At 52.0% G+C, this 17,774-nt stretch overlaps 9 protein-coding genes across 9 annotated transcripts; 5 read left to right on the plus strand and 4 right to left on the minus strand.

Annotated features, from left to right (window-relative positions):
• Window positions 1-590: 590 nt before the first annotated feature.
• Window positions 591-2,404, plus strand: J4E84_000369 (uncharacterized protein; the record flags this gene model as incomplete). Its single annotated transcript, XM_049383010.1, has 3 exons — window positions 591-911; window positions 973-1,213; window positions 1,263-2,404. 3 exons carry the CDS (start codon window positions 591-593, stop codon window positions 2,402-2,404), a joined length of 1,704 nt encoding a protein of 567 aa, XP_049248528.1.
• Window positions 2,405-2,441: 37 nt separating this feature from the next.
• J4E84_000370 (uncharacterized protein) lies at window positions 2,442-3,770 on the minus strand (the record flags this gene model as incomplete). Its single annotated transcript, XM_049383011.1, has 3 exons — window positions 2,442-2,987; window positions 3,037-3,193; window positions 3,262-3,770. 3 exons carry the CDS (start codon window positions 3,768-3,770, stop codon window positions 2,442-2,444), a joined length of 1,212 nt encoding a protein of 403 aa, XP_049248529.1.
• An 875-nt stretch (window positions 3,771-4,645) lies between these two features.
• On the plus strand, window positions 4,646-6,298 carry J4E84_000371 (uncharacterized protein; the record flags this gene model as incomplete). The annotated part of the gene is made up of 1 exon (XM_049383012.1): window positions 4,646-6,298. The coding sequence occupies one exon, from the start codon at window positions 4,646-4,648 to the stop codon at window positions 6,296-6,298; it is 1,653 nt and encodes a 550-aa protein (XP_049248530.1).
• A 134-nt stretch (window positions 6,299-6,432) lies between these two features.
• On the minus strand, window positions 6,433-7,671 carry J4E84_000372 (uncharacterized protein; the record flags this gene model as incomplete). The annotated part of the gene is made up of 1 exon (XM_049383013.1): window positions 6,433-7,671. One exon carries the CDS (start codon window positions 7,669-7,671, stop codon window positions 6,433-6,435), a length of 1,239 nt encoding a protein of 412 aa, XP_049248531.1.
• A 2,836-nt stretch (window positions 7,672-10,507) lies between these two features.
• J4E84_000373 (uncharacterized protein) lies at window positions 10,508-11,368 on the minus strand (the record flags this gene model as incomplete). The annotated part of the gene is made up of 1 exon (XM_049383014.1): window positions 10,508-11,368. One exon carries the CDS (start codon window positions 11,366-11,368, stop codon window positions 10,508-10,510), a length of 861 nt encoding a protein of 286 aa, XP_049248532.1.
• Window positions 11,369-11,853: 485 nt separating this feature from the next.
• J4E84_000374 (uncharacterized protein) lies at window positions 11,854-12,338 on the minus strand (the record flags this gene model as incomplete). Its single annotated transcript, XM_049383015.1, has 3 exons — window positions 11,854-11,902; window positions 11,957-12,109; window positions 12,181-12,338. 3 exons carry the CDS (start codon window positions 12,336-12,338, stop codon window positions 11,854-11,856), a joined length of 360 nt encoding a protein of 119 aa, XP_049248533.1.
• Window positions 12,339-12,540: 202 nt separating this feature from the next.
• On the plus strand, window positions 12,541-13,704 carry J4E84_000375 (uncharacterized protein; the record flags this gene model as incomplete). The annotated part of the gene is made up of 1 exon (XM_049383016.1): window positions 12,541-13,704. One exon carries the CDS (start codon window positions 12,541-12,543, stop codon window positions 13,702-13,704), a length of 1,164 nt encoding a protein of 387 aa, XP_049248534.1.
• Window positions 13,705-14,334: 630 nt separating this feature from the next.
• On the plus strand, window positions 14,335-15,536 carry J4E84_000376 (uncharacterized protein; the record flags this gene model as incomplete). Its single annotated transcript, XM_049383017.1, has 3 exons — window positions 14,335-14,943; window positions 14,999-15,336; window positions 15,392-15,536. The coding sequence occupies 3 exons, from the start codon at window positions 14,335-14,337 to the stop codon at window positions 15,534-15,536; spliced, it is 1,092 nt and encodes a 363-aa protein (XP_049248535.1).
• Window positions 15,537-16,275: 739 nt separating this feature from the next.
• J4E84_000377 (uncharacterized protein) lies at window positions 16,276-17,351 on the plus strand (the record flags this gene model as incomplete). Its single annotated transcript, XM_049383018.1, has 2 exons — window positions 16,276-16,281; window positions 16,389-17,351. The coding sequence occupies 2 exons, from the start codon at window positions 16,276-16,278 to the stop codon at window positions 17,349-17,351; spliced, it is 969 nt and encodes a 322-aa protein (XP_049248536.1).
• Between the last annotated feature and the right edge of the window lie 423 nt (window positions 17,352-17,774).

Raw genomic sequence — 17,774 nt, forward strand, 5'->3', positions numbered from 1 at the left:
CGTTCTTGAAACCCACATTCCTGATGCCACATTCCTGATGGGACACTTGCTGTGGAAAAGGAATGGTACGCGTTCTATCAAGACCCTCAGCACACCAATTCCGCGAAAGCGCTGACGCCCAGAATTCCAGGGCGCCCAGAATTCCAACACTGATGTTCAGTTGGACTTGCAGCGCTCAGGCGTCTAGCTCGGATGGTCGATCTCGAAGACGGGCCTCGCTTACGTGGGCCCAACGTTGGCCTGCTAAGCTCCACACTACTTTGTAGCAACCTCGGCAGCTTGCAGCCTGTGATCGCTGGCTGCCTTGACTACACTAATTTGGCTTCTAACCCAAACTGTGAAGCCGTAGTCGCATGAAATACGCTAGGAAAGCTTCAATGGGGCGTAGAGTACATGTGGCAACCGGTCAGGATCTCGTATTTCGACTAGTCTCGGGCGCACGATGATGGGATACACCGATGTAAGGTAAAAGACGGGCTACCTAGGTAAGGTGGGGAGGTGAGATACTCCGCAGCTTGTGATTTAATGACTGAACAGCTCGATCATAAACACCTATTCTTTCGCCTTGCTTGTACCTATCACGACACATGATGGATACAACACGCCCCGCTCCCTGGCCACAGGCCACTAACGAACTTCTTCCAAACACACTGTTCAAACTTGCAGCTCAATATCCTTCCGCGACGTACGCAGAGTTTCCGGTAAATCCGCACAAGATCGAGGATGGCTATCGTCAAATTACGTTTGCTGAAGTAGCAAATGCCGTCTCTGCCTTCGCGTGGTGGCTCGAAGAGAACATCGGGAAGCTGCAAGAAGAGGAAAAGGACGGAACACGAACTTTGGTGTACATGGGACCGAACGACATACGATATGCGATATTATGTCTGGGAAGTGTGATTGCGGGATACAAGGTAAGTCGTCCTCCGACATGAGCGTCTTGATGGTGGTTCAAATGGCTAAGGACGAAGATAGATGCTCTTTCCATCGCCAAGATACGGAGCTGAAGCACTGGTCAAATTGATTGAGAGTGTGGACGCAAAGGCCATGCTAAAGTCTGAGATTCCGATACCAGTTGTCAAAGACGTTCTGTCAATGAAGGATATGAAGACCCTCCAGATACCGAGTGTAGAGCAACTGCTCACCTCAAAAGCGGAGCCGTATCCGTACAACAAGACCTATCAGCAAAATTCCCGCGAACCTTTCGTTTGTCTCCGTACGTACTCTCGCTCTCGCCTATCTCTACTACCTCTAACCGACCGCAGATACATCCGGCACGACGGGCTTTCCCAAGCCCATTCTCTGGACACACGAGTGGACGAACAGTGTAGCCCAAACCATGTATCTCACCGCACCACCAGGTTACGAACTAGAGCAAGAGCTTCTCTACGGATCAGGGAACGGCCGAGGTATGCGAGCAATGTTTCTCTTCCCACCTTTCCACGCCAGCGGTATGATCGGTATGATCCTCTTTCCACTGCAGCTTGGTGTAACACCAATTTACCCGCCGACATGGATGACACCAGCTGCGGGTGTGGACAGCGCACTAGCTGCTTTGGACATCATCGCCGCAAGGGATGGAGGCGTCGGTGTCGATTGCCTGACACTCGTGCCACCCTGTGTCGAGTATCTAAGCAAGAGCCCAGAAGTCCTACAGAGACTCAGCCAGAGAACGCAACAAATCGGCTGGGGTGGCGGCAGTGTGAGTAGTCATGCGAGTGAGTTCGTCGCAGCGCAGGTGTCTGTGTTGAATGTTATGGCATCGACCGAACTCGGCGTCTGGCCCAGTATTCGTCGCAAAGATGCAAACTCAGTGCAATCTGCGTACTGGGAGTACACAACACTTCACCCCGCTCTCAATATCCGCTTCGACCCTGTTTCTGCTTCCACGGACGGTGTCACTCTATATGAAGCTGTCATGCACCGCAACGACGGGAACGAGCACGGCGGCTATGTACAACCCATCTTCTCCATCTTCCCAGACGCAAAGGAAAGGCGACTGGGCGATCTATTTACAAAGCATCACGAAGATTCAGAGCGATGGAAACACTACGGCCGGGCTGATGATCTTCTCGTTTTTCTGACGAACGAGAAGTTCTTCCCTACGGCGGCAGAACAGAGGGTTGCAAGTCATGCTTCAGTTGCGGAGGTAGCGATGGTAGGGACGAGAAGGCCTAAAGCCTCGTTGATTGTTAGGATGGAAGATGGGAAGGATGTGCATGAGATTTGGGATACGGTGGAGGAAGTGAACAAGAGCTCGCCGGTTTATGCGCGGGTGGGAATGGATATGATACTGGCTGTGAAAGAGCCGTTCCCAAAGACGGCGAAGGGAACAGTGCAGAAAAAGGCTTTGCTGGATTTGTATGAGCAGAAACTGGACGCTTTGTACGGAGGTGTTAGTGCCTAGGCGCATGCGACCTGCACATAGAACTAACACCCAAAGTTTAAGCATTGCCGCTTAGCTGCTGTTTCCATCCTGCCGGGCAGGTACCAGTGCATGCTAATCCACTGTCGCTGTTCATATTGGAACAAAGTATCTTCGCCGTACCACCATTTTTCGGCCTGATATCGATATTTTTGAACTTCAAGCCCAAGCAAGGTGCGCCACGACTGCAGTAGATACCCGCGGCCACGTTGTATCTCGAGGTACCAGTGATGTTTTCCCAGGTAATGTCGCTAATCTTCAAGCGGCTTGAATCGCAATTCTGGTAGCTGTAGATGCACGGGGAGACGTATATAGGCTGATTGACGTCCTGAAACTTGATGTTGCGGAAGGTGACGTTCTTCACATGGCCTTGGCCAGGGTATGTCTTGATCCAGGCCGCGTTGGAACTATGAATGGCAGTAATGTCTTCGAAGAGTACGTTGTCTACAGTCTCGGGAACGTTCGTGGGATTGCCCATTGAGCCAATCACCATGGCGCCAGACTCGTAGCAGGTGGCATTCTTAACATGGATGTTCTTGCTGTTGCCTTTAACCGATATGCAGTCCTTCGAATAGATTAGGTATAGCACAGACACGAGATCGATGAGGACTTACATCGCCACACGTCACCACCCAGTTTTTGAGAACAATATCTTGGGAGTTCCAGCTATCGAAGCCATCAGTATTGACGGTACCCCACTGGGAGGATGAAGTGGCGTTCATGTCAAGGTTTGTCATCGTGATGTTCTGCGAGTAGGCGACGAATGTATGCCTGTTGTGCGGTTAGCAATGGGCTCACAACCGGTAAGTATGGTTCCTCATGTCGTTGGAGAGACATACCAGAACTGGGACTGCCTCCAAGTAATTCCATCAATCCATACGTTCTTCGCATGCCAGAGTGTCAGACTGATGGGCCTACCGGCCATGTTGCTCCCATCACGGTTCACGTCGTACCACTTCTGCCCATTGCCAAAGAAGAGTGCTTCACCGTGACCTTGCAGAGTGAAGTTCTCACCGCCAAGACGGAATGCTGTACTTCGTTGAGAATATGTCACACTGACGCTGTTGCGTACCCAGTACTGGATGTCGTCGCTCCAAGTCAGTTTGCCGCGGATGGAGATGTCACAGTTCTTAAGGTCCAGGACGTCCATAACTTTGGCGATGGTGTAGTCACCTGTCGTTATCTCAATCTGACCGTTCTGGCCACATTGCTTGAAGGCGTCCATGATGGAAGGGCTGTCATCCTTGGTGCCGGACGGAGTGACGGTGCAGAGTGTGCCGGTCTTGGTCATACCAGCAAGTGCTGGTACGAGCAGAAGCCATAGATGAAGTAAAGCGAGCTGAGTCATTTTGTCGACTTCGAACAGAGTCCTGTGAAGTAAGGAACAGTGGAGAAAAGCTAAGATACTCAAGCTTTATGAAAGCTTGTACGGTGGGACCGTTGCGCCCCGCAAGCAGGTGTCATCCTACAGACTATACGCATGGAGTAATCTGAATAACCCTAGTAGCGAGCATGGCTGATACCATTGGTGCAAGTATTCTCTGAGATGGTAGTTTCTCCGTGCAAGTGCCCGTACCACCGGATGTTGTTCGGCTCTTGAGCTCTGAGCAATCTAATAGATGAACAGGCCGGGATATCGCTGTGGGGAGCGAAGAAATGTGTCGGAAAGCTCTACGCTAAGAGCAGATCAAGCTGGGGATGGACTTCTCGATGGCTCATGATTGAGCATCCCAATAAGATCTGGTGTCCGGCCAATGATGAAGACTGGAGTATCAGTAGCCCTTGTGAGATCAAATCCAGAGAACGTCTGACGGAGTAATATAATCCGCAGTTACAGCCTACTGAACGAGGCCTCTAAAGGTGACCCGTGAGAAGACCAGATCGATAAAGTTTGAGTCGTTGTTGAAATCGACTGTTGAGATTGGTACGATGATCATGCTTGGGAAACGAGTATGCGCCACATGAGTATGGGCGAGACGTCAGATCAAATGAGAGCGGGAGATGCGAGAAGAACCGACTTCATTGCAGATGTGTCGTATACAGCCACAAAATCAGGTTGTGTAGAGAAGGAGAGGATGTAGGAAACGCGGCACCGGTACCTAGTGCCAAGCCCGCGTCATTGGCTGGTTCCGAGCTTCCTCACGGCTCAAAGTCGGCAGCGCCATCTCGACCAGGCGATTGTGCAGCCATTGAGTGTCGCATGGGCTCCCTATCACACCCATGATGATGAACCCCGCCGCGAATATGCGTGCTCTGCGCGTACGGCCATCGGTACCGCGCTGCCGCCCCTCACATCGCCCGTTCCAGCACCCCAGAAGACAGGCCACGACGGCCACGGAAACCGCGACCAACGTTGGATCGGCTGGTACCCGTACCAAGAACCTCGTATACGGCACCCTCCTGACGCTCGGTGGTACCTTTGGCTACCTCTACGTCACCGACACGCGCGCGAGCATTCACGAATGGCTTGTTGTGCCTGCGCTGCGACAAATATACCCAGATGGCGAAGAGGCGCACCATGCTGGAACACACATGCTCAAGGTGCTGCATAGCTTTGGCCTGAACCCTCGGGAACGCGGCGTGGCTGACTCCCAGGGTGATCTGGCTGTCGAAGTCTTTGGACACACACTGAACAACCCGATTGGAACATCTGCTGGCATTGACAAGGGCGCCGAAATACCGACACCGCTGTTCGAGCTCGGAGCAGGAGTGGTCGAAGTGGGAGCTGTCACGCTGCTGCCACAGGAGGGCAACCCCAAGCCCCGTGTCTTCAGGATACCCAGCCAAAACGCTCTCATCAACCGCTACGGCTTCAACTCGGAAGGCGCCGAGCTGGTCGCCTCACGGTTACGACAACGCGTCAGGGAATTCGCATACCACGCTGGCCTTGGACTGGGTGAAGATGCCGAACGCCAGGTCCTCGACGGTGAAGCTGGCGTTCCACCAGGCTCGCTGCTCAAGGGGCGTCTAATGGCCGTGCAGGTTGCGAAGAACAAGACGACCTCCGAGAACGACATCGATGCTGTAGTACGCGACTATGCCACCGCCGTGGGCCATGTTGGCAAGTACGCCGACATTCTAGTAGTCAACGTCTCCTCGCCCAACACACCTGGCCTTCGCACTCTCCAAAACGTCGAGCCCTTGACGCGATTGCTCTCCGGAGTAGTAGGCGCCGTCAAAAAGATCGACCGCAAGACAAAGCCTGTTGTTATGGTCAAAGTCAGCCCCGATGAGGACTCGGAAGAGCAGGTGTCAGGCATCTGTGAGGCAGTCTGGGACTCCGGTGTGGATGGTGTCATCGTTGGCAATACCACGAAGAAGCGACCAGACCCACTGCCGAAGGGCTACCTACTTCCCCAATCAGAAGCAAAGTTGCTTCTCGAACAGGGAGGTTACTCAGGTCCCCAAACTTTCGAGCGCACACTTTCGCTTGTCAGCAGGTACAGGAAAGCGCTTGACGAAGGCCCAAAGCACATTGCACCACCGTCAGAAGCACGCACCGACGAGCCAACCGCTGGCCAGAGCACAGACGATAAGCCTTCTACCGAGTCTTCGAAGACCAAGCCAACGCTCGATCTCGACCAACCGTCCCCAACACAACTCTCTTCCAACGTCGACGATCTTTCCGAATCAGCACCTACAATGACCCTTCACTCTACACCCAGAACTGCGCCAGCACCAAACGCACCACGCAAAGTTATATTCGCGACGGGCGGCATCACAAATGGTCGGCAGGCGAGAGAGATTCTCGATGCGGGAGCAAGTGTGGCACAGGTATACACTGCTATGATCTATGGCGGTGCAGGAATAATTAGCAAGATCAAGCAGGAGATGAGAGATGATGCAAAGGAGCAGAAGACCATCACCAAGCGGTAGCCAGAAGAAGCGTGGGTAGGCATTGTATGTATACACTGTCTTTTCTAAATGCATTACTCAATTCATGAGATCATCCTTCACTCTACGAGCCAAGTATGCAGTGGCTCATTCGTGACGCAAACATATCCTTCAGTTTAAGACGCCGCTGGCTGACTCTCACTAGCCAGCCAGTCTACTACCTCTACCGCCAGTTTCATGAAATCCAGCGGCTCAGGAGGAACTATGATCTTCCCATTAAGCACTAGCCTCAGTAGAAGCTTGATGCTGCCGCACGACTTGAGTTCTGCCCGTAAGCCCTGTCGCTTCGCTTCGCTCGCAATCAAGATGGTTACCATGGCACCATCAGTAAGACAGAAGTGGCTCTGCTTCATCTTGTGTCTTGCACGTAGTGCAAAAGATGCCTTACTTTCACACTGCTTAAGAACTTGCGCGTCTATCGAAACACCCGCATCAACCAGGTGGCGGGTCATAAGGAAGTGAGTCGTTGCCCTGTCTGCAAAAGTTGTCATACCTTCGACGAGATGTTGTGATCCGATATGGGCGCCGTAGCTTCTGAGGACAACGACCAACTTTCGATGTCCGTAACGAGCTGCTTCCAGTGATGTTTGTTGAATGAGGTGATCCCGATTAAAAAGCACGAAATCGCCACCAAGTATGCGGCATACGAGTTCGGAATGTCCAGCTTCGCAAGCTTCTTTTAACGCGTACTGCAAATCGCTGTGGTGATCCCCTGGATTGCGTTTCGGGATATCGTCCTTCAAAATCGTCACGAGGGTTTCGGTTTTGCCGTTTTGTGCTCCATCGGTAATCAACTTTTTCCAAATCTCCGGGATTCGGGCTTCACGGCGAGTGACGAAAAATTCTAGTAACATTCGCACTGATTCTGTGTCTCCAGCTTTCATGGCATGACACACCGCAGTCTCGAATGTGACGAGAATCCAGTCACGTTCCCGCGCTCCAAGAGTCGGGAAATCATGTCTTGCAAGCTCTACAAGCTTAAGAACCATTGGAGTGTGGCCACACACTGCAGCTGCTTTGATCGGGCCAGTGAGTATGCCAGAAGTGTACCCCAGAGGGTCTGCCCCTTGTGCTATGAAATGATCGACAGCTTCGATATTTCCCACAGCGGCCGCCGCGGTCAAAAGATCTACCGAGGTTATCGGCGTTGCAGAGTGCTTCAAATCTTTCCTTCGATCGTTATCCATTGTATCTGGGGGTAAGAAGTCCGGCTTGCTGGAATATTTGTCGGAACCATCTCGCAGTATTTCCATGCCTGGTCTTAGGACGCTATAGGTGAGACATATATCACTAAGATAGGCTTTGCGCACAGTAGTGTCAATGACATCGTTTGTGGGGTTCGCAAATTGCATCATCTCGTCAGTAAGTTTGTCTGTTGTCGATATTCCGTTAGCAATTTGGACTCGACTTTTCGCCTAAAACATTTTCTCACTTACTGAGGCACTTGGTCAAGTTCGGGTTCATACCACGATTGCGCATACAATGATTCATGTGCAAAGTATGCGAATTCTTTCGGAGGAAAGTTGGCGGTCCGTTATCATGACGGTCATCAACTTCCGGCTCGACGTTGCGGAGATATTTCTCGTAAACGATTGCCGGAGTTTGCGCCAACAGTACGTGGTCGATCGCATTTCGAAACGTCCCTAGAGACGCGTTAGTCGCGAACAAATGACGATGATGCAAATTGAAGAATTAGTATGAACCTGCTCGGATCTCTATCAAAGCAATCAAGTATGTACTTACGAGACACGATGCGAGCACGAAAGCTCTCGTGGAGCGGGACGGTATCGACGTACACTTTCAGGATTGGGTCGAAGAGCTCCGCAGGTAGGGTTTGGATCAACGTCATGGCGAAGGTAGCACGATTTACTTGGACTGTGTCTTGTTTGATAGCTACATGTGTCGTGCTACGACATAGGAAGCGGGGAAGGGGCTTGTTGGATTCTTATCGATGAAACTTGCAGGGTTCGGAACACCTCGCACGTCCCTAGGTAAACAAAGGGTCCCTTGGTGAGGTAAGCGAGACGCGACCATGGGCGAGATCTTTTTGTGTGCGCGCTCATCTCGTAATAATCCAATTGCAATAACTTTAAGGGGTACTTTGCGTAGTTAGGTATGTAATAACTCTAACTTGCCGACGAATGCTGCGCTGGTACGTCTCTATGTAGATCCGAGCTCGTCACGGTCACTCGATTTGCAATGCAACGGCTTAACTCTCATCAAATTTCAGATAGAATCTAACGCTCTTCCATCCCGCTAGATCTCTTGATGTCAATGATGATGGGAGACAATGCATGCCGAGGTGAGCCGTCACCTCTTCACGATGACGTCAGACATCATCACATCGTCTACCTCTGTGCACGTCCCCTAAGAAGCTGGCGATAGATGGGCGGCCCAATTCGATCGCGATGCAAAATCAACACCTTCATTCCAGACTGATGTCAGCGCTCTTGATACCACCATGGATACACATGCGAGACCTGTGGCGCCAGAGAGTACAACGCGTCCAGACACAACGGATGCCGCATCGCCGCAGCTTTACGTGCCTTCCATCTACCGCTCCGGAACTGTTCAGCAAACTGGTCGACTACATCCTAGTCAAGTGAGAGAAATCCTGGAATCTCTCGATACCTGCAATCAGCGTATTCAACATCACCCATATGATCCTCAAGCCTGGTTCGAGCGTGGCCGTCGCATGTGGATGCTCAACTTCCCTGAGCTCGCAGTCGGCGACATGTACAAAGCGAAACTACTGCAAGCAGGCGATCCGGATGCCAATAACGATCTAAGAGAATCGGTGTATGAGCTGCTCGCAGTTGCTTTACAAGCTTGTCATTGTCAATGGGACGCAGTCGAGATACTGGAAGAGTCGAAAATGCACTCTCGGCCCTTGTGGTGTGAGAAGGCTACAGAGAGAGCTGAAGACCTACGCGGGCTTTTGAAGCGAAAAGAGGAGGCTGCAAGGGCTCTTGGCGGTACACCTCATGAGGTGCAAGATAGAGTGAGAGATGGCGGAGTACTTACAGTAGAGTATTCGTGGGCCATTGAGCGCCATCTGACGCGTTCATCAGAGCTCATTGAGTTGGTAAACGAGGAGCTCGGTGAGGCTGGCAACGACGCACCATGTTTTCTTGGTAGAAGTACCTTGACAAAAGACCCAGGCGAAGACATGCTGGGTATGTTTGCGGCTCGCGACATAAGGGTTGACGAATGTATACTTACAGACCGAACCGCAACCGGTTTATGCAGCACCCCGCCACCAGACTCCTGTTCCAATTGCTATGCGCGTTTACCGGATGCTGCCAAAGGGGCGACGTGTTGTTCCGAGAGCTACTGCTCCGACGAATGTCTCCGCCTCGCGATGAAAACCTACCATAAAGTTATATGCGGTAAAGACTTTGAATGGCTCCAGGCACCTGCTAGAGGCTTGACGCACAACGCCTCACCTCTCCGACCTCTTCTCATGTTACGAATGCTGGCAACATGCGTTCAAGCTGGTGTTGAAGAGTCACCGCTAGATCACCCGCTGATTGCGCGTCTCAAGCCTCTCTCTAACAAAGATCATCTCGATGTCTTCACCCTCAATGAATCCATCATCATCCCAATCAAGATCTTAGAGCAACTCGGTGTGGATGTCTTCGCAAACCGCAATTTCGATACAGAGGTTCTTCATTCTATCTGGACGCGTCTAGCCAATAACAAAGCTGGTTCTATAGACCCCCGGCTTGGCTTCATTGACGAAATCACACCTCATCTACCGCTGTTCAATCACAGTTGCGCACCGAACGTGGAGTGGAGAAGAGAAACCGGAAGTACGACTGTACGCTTTTTCGCGATCAAGCCAGTGATGATGGGAGATGAACTGTTTTGCAGCTATGTAAACGTCCATGGTATACCGGTGGAGCAGAGACAGGACTTGCTGTCGCCATGGTTTGAAGGGCCATGTCTGTGTTCCAGATGCACAGAGGAGATGGCCTAGCTGTGTTCTCAGATGATTACCACGTCACATGCAGATGTAGATGGGCAGTGCATATTAATGATTGTAAGACGGACGACTAGTCTAACTCTCCAAATGACGTCTATCAATGAGACGGCTGTAATTTCCCTTCATGGGGTCTCGAAGCCACGAGCCGTGACCGTGACGTTTGCGTAGAGTTTTCTTCGTCCAACATATCTTTGAAGACTTCGAGATCACTTCTTCATGTTCTTGTCAGGCCACATGAAGTTACTGGCAGCGCCACGCTTCAACGCATCCACGCCTGGCGGAACGCTGGGCTGCCGTGTAGGATGCACTTTATCATCCATATCGCCTCCCTTCTTTGCGGTGGCTTGTGCCAGCCCTCTTAATACGCTTTTACCGAACCTTGTGCCCTCGCTCTTCCGCTTGTAGACGTCGGGCTTGGAGTTCACGTCCTGAGGCTTGGGTAGCTCCAATTTGGGCGGCTTAGGCTTCTCTGCACCCTTTTCTGCAACCTTGTCAAGTGTCTCTATCAGCTTCTGCCCGTTGCCCGTCTTGTCTTGATATTCCCGGGCGAGTAAAAAGTCGTCTTTTTTGAACAGCAACACCGCGTTGTTAGGTTCGAGGGCGAAGATGCCCCTCGTCGTGAGCGCTGCGAGGGCCCTATCTCCCATGTAGGCGTCTTGGAAGATATCGGCAGTGATGGCTAGCTTAATGATGTTTGACCAGGACTGTTCGATGGCCAGCGAGTCGACGGATGTGAACTGCGATTTGAGATATAGTTTCACCATGAAGAGGTCGGGGAGGGAGAGATGCAAGTATCGTTGTGATGGTTCGAGAGAGCAGACATGATTCAGAAGTTTAGAAGACCTGGGCATGTCGGCGATGAAGATGTGGTGACGAGTCTCTCGATGGGGACCAAGTAGGATCGTGATACGGTCGTTGTAGACGACTCCGGCTTCGTGCGCTGTTACAAAATCCCAGTCTTCGTCGGCACCATTGGGCGTGCCATTGTCATCTGCGCGTGGCAAGGTGCCTGTATCGACAGGCGTCGCATTCTTCAGGCTACCGAAAAAGTTGGTGATGAAAGACATTGCGCTATGTCGTCGCCAAAGGTTGCGCCGGCTGGCGAGGGTCGGTTATGCACAGGTACAGCGAACGGTTGGGAGGGTTAGTAGAGTTGAAATATGGAAGGGCTGTAGGCGCTGGGCGCAGTTGACGACAAGGCGCACTGCCTGGTCCAGGTGGCGCGTTTCGACGCGCGGGAGAGTGCACGACAAAATGGGCGGGGTGTCACTTTCACGGGTCCAGTGGAACCCAAGTAATCACAACGTATTGTGAACCACACTTTTGGAAGTCTATCACAGGGTGTCCCCTCGTCAGCACTTTAAACCCACCTTATCTCGGCATGTACACGCGCAACGGTCCTCCCGCAACGATATGTCACCGTTTGAAGCCTTGGAATGTACGTCGCGTCACAGTTTCAAACACAACGAAAGATATCATTTGGAGACAGCGTTTCCTTAGCCTGCCAACGATTTGTGGATTTATATGTACATGTCCAGTGCGGTATGCAAGTCTATTTCGTCTCGTGTTCGGGCGTGATTGCAAAGGTAGGGCGAACGAATCTGCCATCGTGAATTAGCCAAAGTTGTCTACAAAGCCAAGTCTTCAAACCATACCTGTCGCTATTGTAGACCCTGGTCTCTGTGCCGAGTAGCTCCTTCTCTCTCGCCTTATCTGCGAGGTGCCTTCGTACTTGATCGCGGTCTTCTTCGGCTTGCAGCGCGGGGATGAGGTGTATCCGCGCCCACATCTTCTCGCGCGCGAGTTCGCTGCGACTTGTCAGCACTTTCGCTCATATGTCTCGAGACTCGCGAGTCTCCTCTCGAGGGCAGGCGCGTACTTGTGCTCTCTGATACCCTGTCCAACTCTCCAGAATCCGTAGGTCATGAGTGCCGCGGTTCCGAAAAGGTATGCGGCGGGGCGGAAGCCTCGTACGGGCAGGTTGCGCTTGTATTGTACGGGGCTGTAGCCGCCCGTTGGCGGCATATCCTGCGGCATGTTGGGCGATTATTCGTGGTTCAATGGGTATTCGAAGTTGTCGTCGATGCGGAGACGTGCAGTGAGGTTCGAGCTCGGGAACCCGCGATGACAGGGATCTGGCTTGGCGCGCTAGCAAGTGAGTGAGCATAATTTTGTCGACGCTGAGTGGGTGGAAGGCAGCACTCTTGATTTTCACAAACCGAGGAAACTTTATTCGAAGATGGATTCCGAAGAGCGTCCTGCGAAGTTGCGCAAGCTAGAGCATGCGGATAGCATTGAGGATGTGGCAGAAGCACCTACAATTCCGACACCAAACGAACAACTACCTGTCGCAGCGGAAAACAGCAATCAAGCCGACGCCGTAGAACCTGTCGGAACACCGGCTGGGAGTGAGAATGCGGAGCCAAAGCTATCAAAAAACCAGCTCAAAAAGCAAAGGCGGCTCGAGCGCTGGGAAGCCGGCCGCGAAGATCGCAAACTCAAGCGAAAAGAGAAAGTCAAAGAGAAGAAAGAGCGAAGGCGAGAAGAGTGGGCGCAGATGCCTACCGACGAGAATGGCAAGAGACCAAGGCCGCCAGCTTCGCGACCTCCTCGGCAGGCAACTGGAAAACAAGTACCAATAACAGTAATCTTCGACTGCGATTTCGAAGAGCTGATGTTTGACAACGAGCTCAAGAGCTTGGGACTTCAGATTACGAGGTGTTACAGCGATAACCGAAAGGCGAACTTCAGGACCCATCTAGCTTTGAGCAGCTTCGGTGGAAAGATGAAGGAGCGTTTCGATGGCATTCTAGCAAAGCAGTACACGAGTTGGAAGGGGTTCCAGTTCTTCGAAGAAGATTTCGTTGAGGTTTCCGAAAAAGCGAAGGCGTGGATGTCAGGGCCAAACGGGGGAGAAGTTCTCGGCGCCTTGAAGACATCAGCAGAAGCCACTGGATCAGGCGATCAAGAACAACCTGATGCTGCAGCAGAGGAAGGCGAAGTCGTCTATCTTTCATCTGAGTCTGACAACGTTCTAACTCACTTGAAGCCCAACAGTACATACATTATCGGCGGACTGGTTGACAAGAACCGACACAAAGGCATATGTCACAAGCGCGCCGTGAACCGTGGGATCAAGACTGCAAAGCTACCTATTGGCGAATACCTCGAGATGAAAAGTCGGCAAGTCTTGGTCACGAACCATGTGCTGGAGATTATGCTCAAGTGGATGGAGTTTGGGGATTGGGGCAAGGCGTTCATGGCGGTCATGCCCGAAAGAAAGGGTGCTAAGCTTAAGAGCGATGGAGACGACGGGGAAGAAGACGCAGATGCTGCGGGAGATGAGCATTTGGATCGAGACCTCGCAGAAGCGACAAAGGAGGCAGACGCCGAGACTACATAGACCATCTGGGGCTTCATTTTGAGAGTGTAGAGACGCCGACACTAGTAGCATTCAATCAAGAATGGAACTCTCGGTACCTTCTCGAGCCGATGCATGCTATGAGAAATGCGACTGAGGGTCGCGGGTATGACACGTGTTAACTATCACAGCGCAGAGATACCACCGCCAGGATCGAGCATTACTATCTCAACCACAATCATGCTCGAGTTTTCGACTGACAATGGGGATCCTGGCTTGAATGCACGATGGATACGCGAGGTCAGCCCTACCGGGTAGCGGAGATCAAGCTTTCGCGCGACACGCTAGCAAGCTAAAGCGGTCAGGGCTCCGCAAGCTACACGTCGCGGTGCCAGAGGGTGAGGCAATCACAGAGCATACATCGCCGACATGTCCTGTATTAGTATGCGCTCATCAGATACTTCGGATATGCATTCACGGCAACCACAGGCCTGCTTATGTAACAGCCACGTCCCATCCTGGTGGTGTTGTGAGGCTCCAAGCAGCTGTCAGCCCACTAATTTTGCGCAACGTCACAGCTACTCTGCCCTGCGACAGCCCCAGCACACCACCTCCAACACGCGACCCACATTAATTCAGGAACATTACTCCCATCGCAATTAGTTGCCGCTCATGTCGTACCCACCAGATACCCCGTCCTCTTCCCCGTTCCGCTCGCCCTCGTCGCAAACCTCACCGCCATCGCAGCGCTCTACACCCAACCGCTCGTCCTCATATTTCACCTATCCCGTCTCTTATGCAGTCTCGGGCATCCTGCGACGCTTGAACACGGACGCCATTCCCAAATCAGACGCGCAATCGAGATCGGAGAACAACAGCAACCGTAACAGCGCAAGCAACATACAAGCCCAGTTGCAGTCCACCGCATCTTCACTTTCACACACATTTGCGAACCTCGTCTCCTCTACCACCTCAGATATGAACTCGGTATACCAGCCGCCACATCGGATAGCGAGCCCTTTCCAACCGCCTCCATTGACACCGCTAAGCCTTAGAGGATGGGGAGGCAACATGCGAGAAAAGGGCAAGCTTCTGAGCACGGCGCTTGCTGAAGAGATCCGGCTCCTGCTTCCACCAAGGTTACAACTAGTGGATGAATGGAGTCTGGCATATAGTCTGGAGCAGAACGGTGTCAGCTTAGGCACACTATACAAGCAATCTGAAGACTATCTGGGCAAGAGAGGTGGCTTTGTGCTCGTGGTCAAAGACGGCAGCGGAGGTGTAAGTTTGCGAACCTCATGACGACCCCAGGACGAATGCTTACGTATCGCTATAGATCTTCGGCGCATATCTCTCTGACGCACCGCGGCCCTCCACATCATTTTACGGCAACGGCGAATGCTTCCTCTGGCGCGCGCACATACTCTCAGGTTTCTCAGACCTGCAGATGAACCTCCCACCACCCCCATCCGAAGATACGACGGACGCTGTGCGAATGACAACCATATCTTCACCGAAGAGGAAGGGCGATTCGCTAGCACCCCCACAGAACGGTCGGGCCAGTAAGAGTGGTGCGAGTACGCCAGAACGAATAAGATTCAAGGCATTTCCCTACAGCGGGGTGAATGACTACATGATCTTCTGCGAGCATAGCTACCTGAGTGTTGGCGGCGGGTAAGTAACGGCGATGTGCTATCATCAACAGCTCAGTAGACTGACGATGTCGCAGTGACGGTCACTATGGCCTATGGCTAGACGACAACCTCGAAAAGGGCGTCTCTGATACGTGCCCAACGTTTGGCAACGAGCCCCTGAGCGACGATGGCAAGAAGTTCGAGGTCATGGGCGTTGAACTGTGGTACATTGGCGTATAGGAGTAGATCTTCTACGGACTTTCGTTGAGCAGAAAACTCGTGATTTTTGGCACTGGCGGCATATCGACGGCGTCGGAAGACAGTGTGGAACTTGGCTATGACAAGGCTACATAGCTCATGCTGTATACCGTGTCTGAAGTCACCAGCAGGGGACGGTGATGAGCAAAATACCCATTTGAAGAGTTTGTTTTACGCTTTACATGCTCTCGGTCGGCGCCATGGAGTATCGTGTCTAACACAGCAATTTCTGGTTTTGTCATCCGGTCGGGCTTTCTCGACGACCTTTGGCTGATCCACACACACAAGAGATGTGTAATTCTTCCCAGGCACGATTGTAAGGTTCGCCTCATTCGGCGGACTTATTGCCTACCTTCAAAACGACTGTTGTGCTCGCCTTGCTCAGATACTGAATCTTTTCTTGGCGGTTCTCTCACCTTGAGATACTGTCACTGCCCCATGACGAGGTGCGCACGGCCCGACTCTCACCTTCTCGTGTCTGCAGTACTTCTATCTAGGTCGTGTCTTCCGTGCCCTTCAGCTTACAACATTCTCATTCTACAAGATCACCATTTGTGCAGATGACCATCACTAAATCTCGAGGAGCGACCAAGAAGTTGGGGCCCATTATGTACCTCACTCCGTCCGTCTTATACCACATGTAACTTGCTGATATGGCGCAGTGTGGGCAACAGAATCATAAGCTTCAAGGCCCCCAATCTTGATCGCCGCTTCACTGTACATGAAGGTAACAACAACACATAAAGCCATTTCAGGAGTCCAACATACTAACACCATGCGTTTACCGTAGATCTCATCTGCAAGACCTCTCGATTCTTCAAAGACCGCCTCCAGAGAAACCGAAAGCCTGTCTTCAGCATTGACGAATGTTGTGTTTGCGCTGAGGCTCTCGACGCCATGATAGGAGACATCTCCTTCTGCGCCAAGTGCGGGCAAAACGTCCATGAAGTCTGCATGGAAGCCTGGAAGCGCTCATCTACTACCAGTTCTAAGAAGGAGTTGATCCCAACATGCCCGATGTGTCGTGCTAGCTGGGAGAACGAGTCACTGCTCAATCAGCTAGACATAGAGTCTGAGCTAGACGCCGAGGCTACGCAAATCTACCTGGACTGGCTGTATACCTCCACTTTACACATATCCGCAAAGGTCTCTCGCGTTACCGATGCCTTCAATCTAGTCATCCTCAAACTCTGGACTGTTGCCAACGCCGTCGAAGATCCAGTGTTCAAGTCGCAAGTCATTGCCACTTACTTCGCAGAAGCTCGCGCGCGTTTCTGGAAGGAGAGCGTGAAGTGGGCTTTTGTGGATCGTAAATGCGATGAAGAAATTCGAGCTTTCGTCATCGACATATCGCTTGCCTATATCGAGCCCGGTTGGTTCAAGAGCGAGGGCAAGAACTGGCCAGAGGCCTTCGTGAGTGAGCTAGCAGATGCAGCCATGGTCCGGTGGGGAGACAGGAAAGATGGCAGAACGACAAGGAAGATGTGGATGGAGAAACTGAGCGTAGGAGTGGATCTGACGAGCGATGACGAAGATACTGCGCCTGTAGGCGGCAGCACGAGTTTGGCGTCAGCAGCATCGCGAAGTCTGCGAGGCAGGAATCCAGCTATTGGTCTGAATAGTCCCAAAGCTGAAGCTACAGAAGTACCAGCAACCAGGAAGCGTCCATGTCAAAAGGTCGAAGTGAAGAAGCATACACATAGTGCGAAGCGTCGGCTGAAGCAAGATGTCCGCTCCATGCCTCTTTCCGATGACTCGGACGACGGCGGACTGGTTGTATACAGGTCGAAAGGATGAGCGTTCGTGACGGCACTGGGAGTCTCCTGTCTTCTTGTTTCTCATTCTGATGACTTGCACCTGGCATTCGGGACTTACACTACCCAAACACGATATACGAGGTTTGATGCTTGTTTACGCCCAATCGAACTGCATTAGCTCGAAACGAAGACAATCGAACGACTGTGTACATCACATCTTTACCCCGACCCATCATTCGATGTTGTGCCTGACGTCGACCTTTACTAACGTGAATCACAACAGTATTCACTTCGAGAACACTGCGGGCCTCAGCTCATCAAGTTTCCGGGGCCCGAGACACTCCTACTGGTTGCGCGTTGCGCACTGGTCTGCAACTACCGAAGCAACATAGTGCAACTGAACGATAGAATATCACTCACCCGCAGGTACTGCCTAATCGGCTTGTCATCCAATGCTCATACC

The sequence above is a fragment of the Alternaria hordeiaustralica genome, assembly GCF_023758085.1.
Source record: "Alternaria hordeiaustralica strain BMP 2776 chromosome Unknown scaffold_1, whole genome shotgun sequence".
Taxonomy (NCBI): domain Eukaryota; kingdom Fungi; phylum Ascomycota; class Dothideomycetes; order Pleosporales; family Pleosporaceae; genus Alternaria; species Alternaria hordeiaustralica.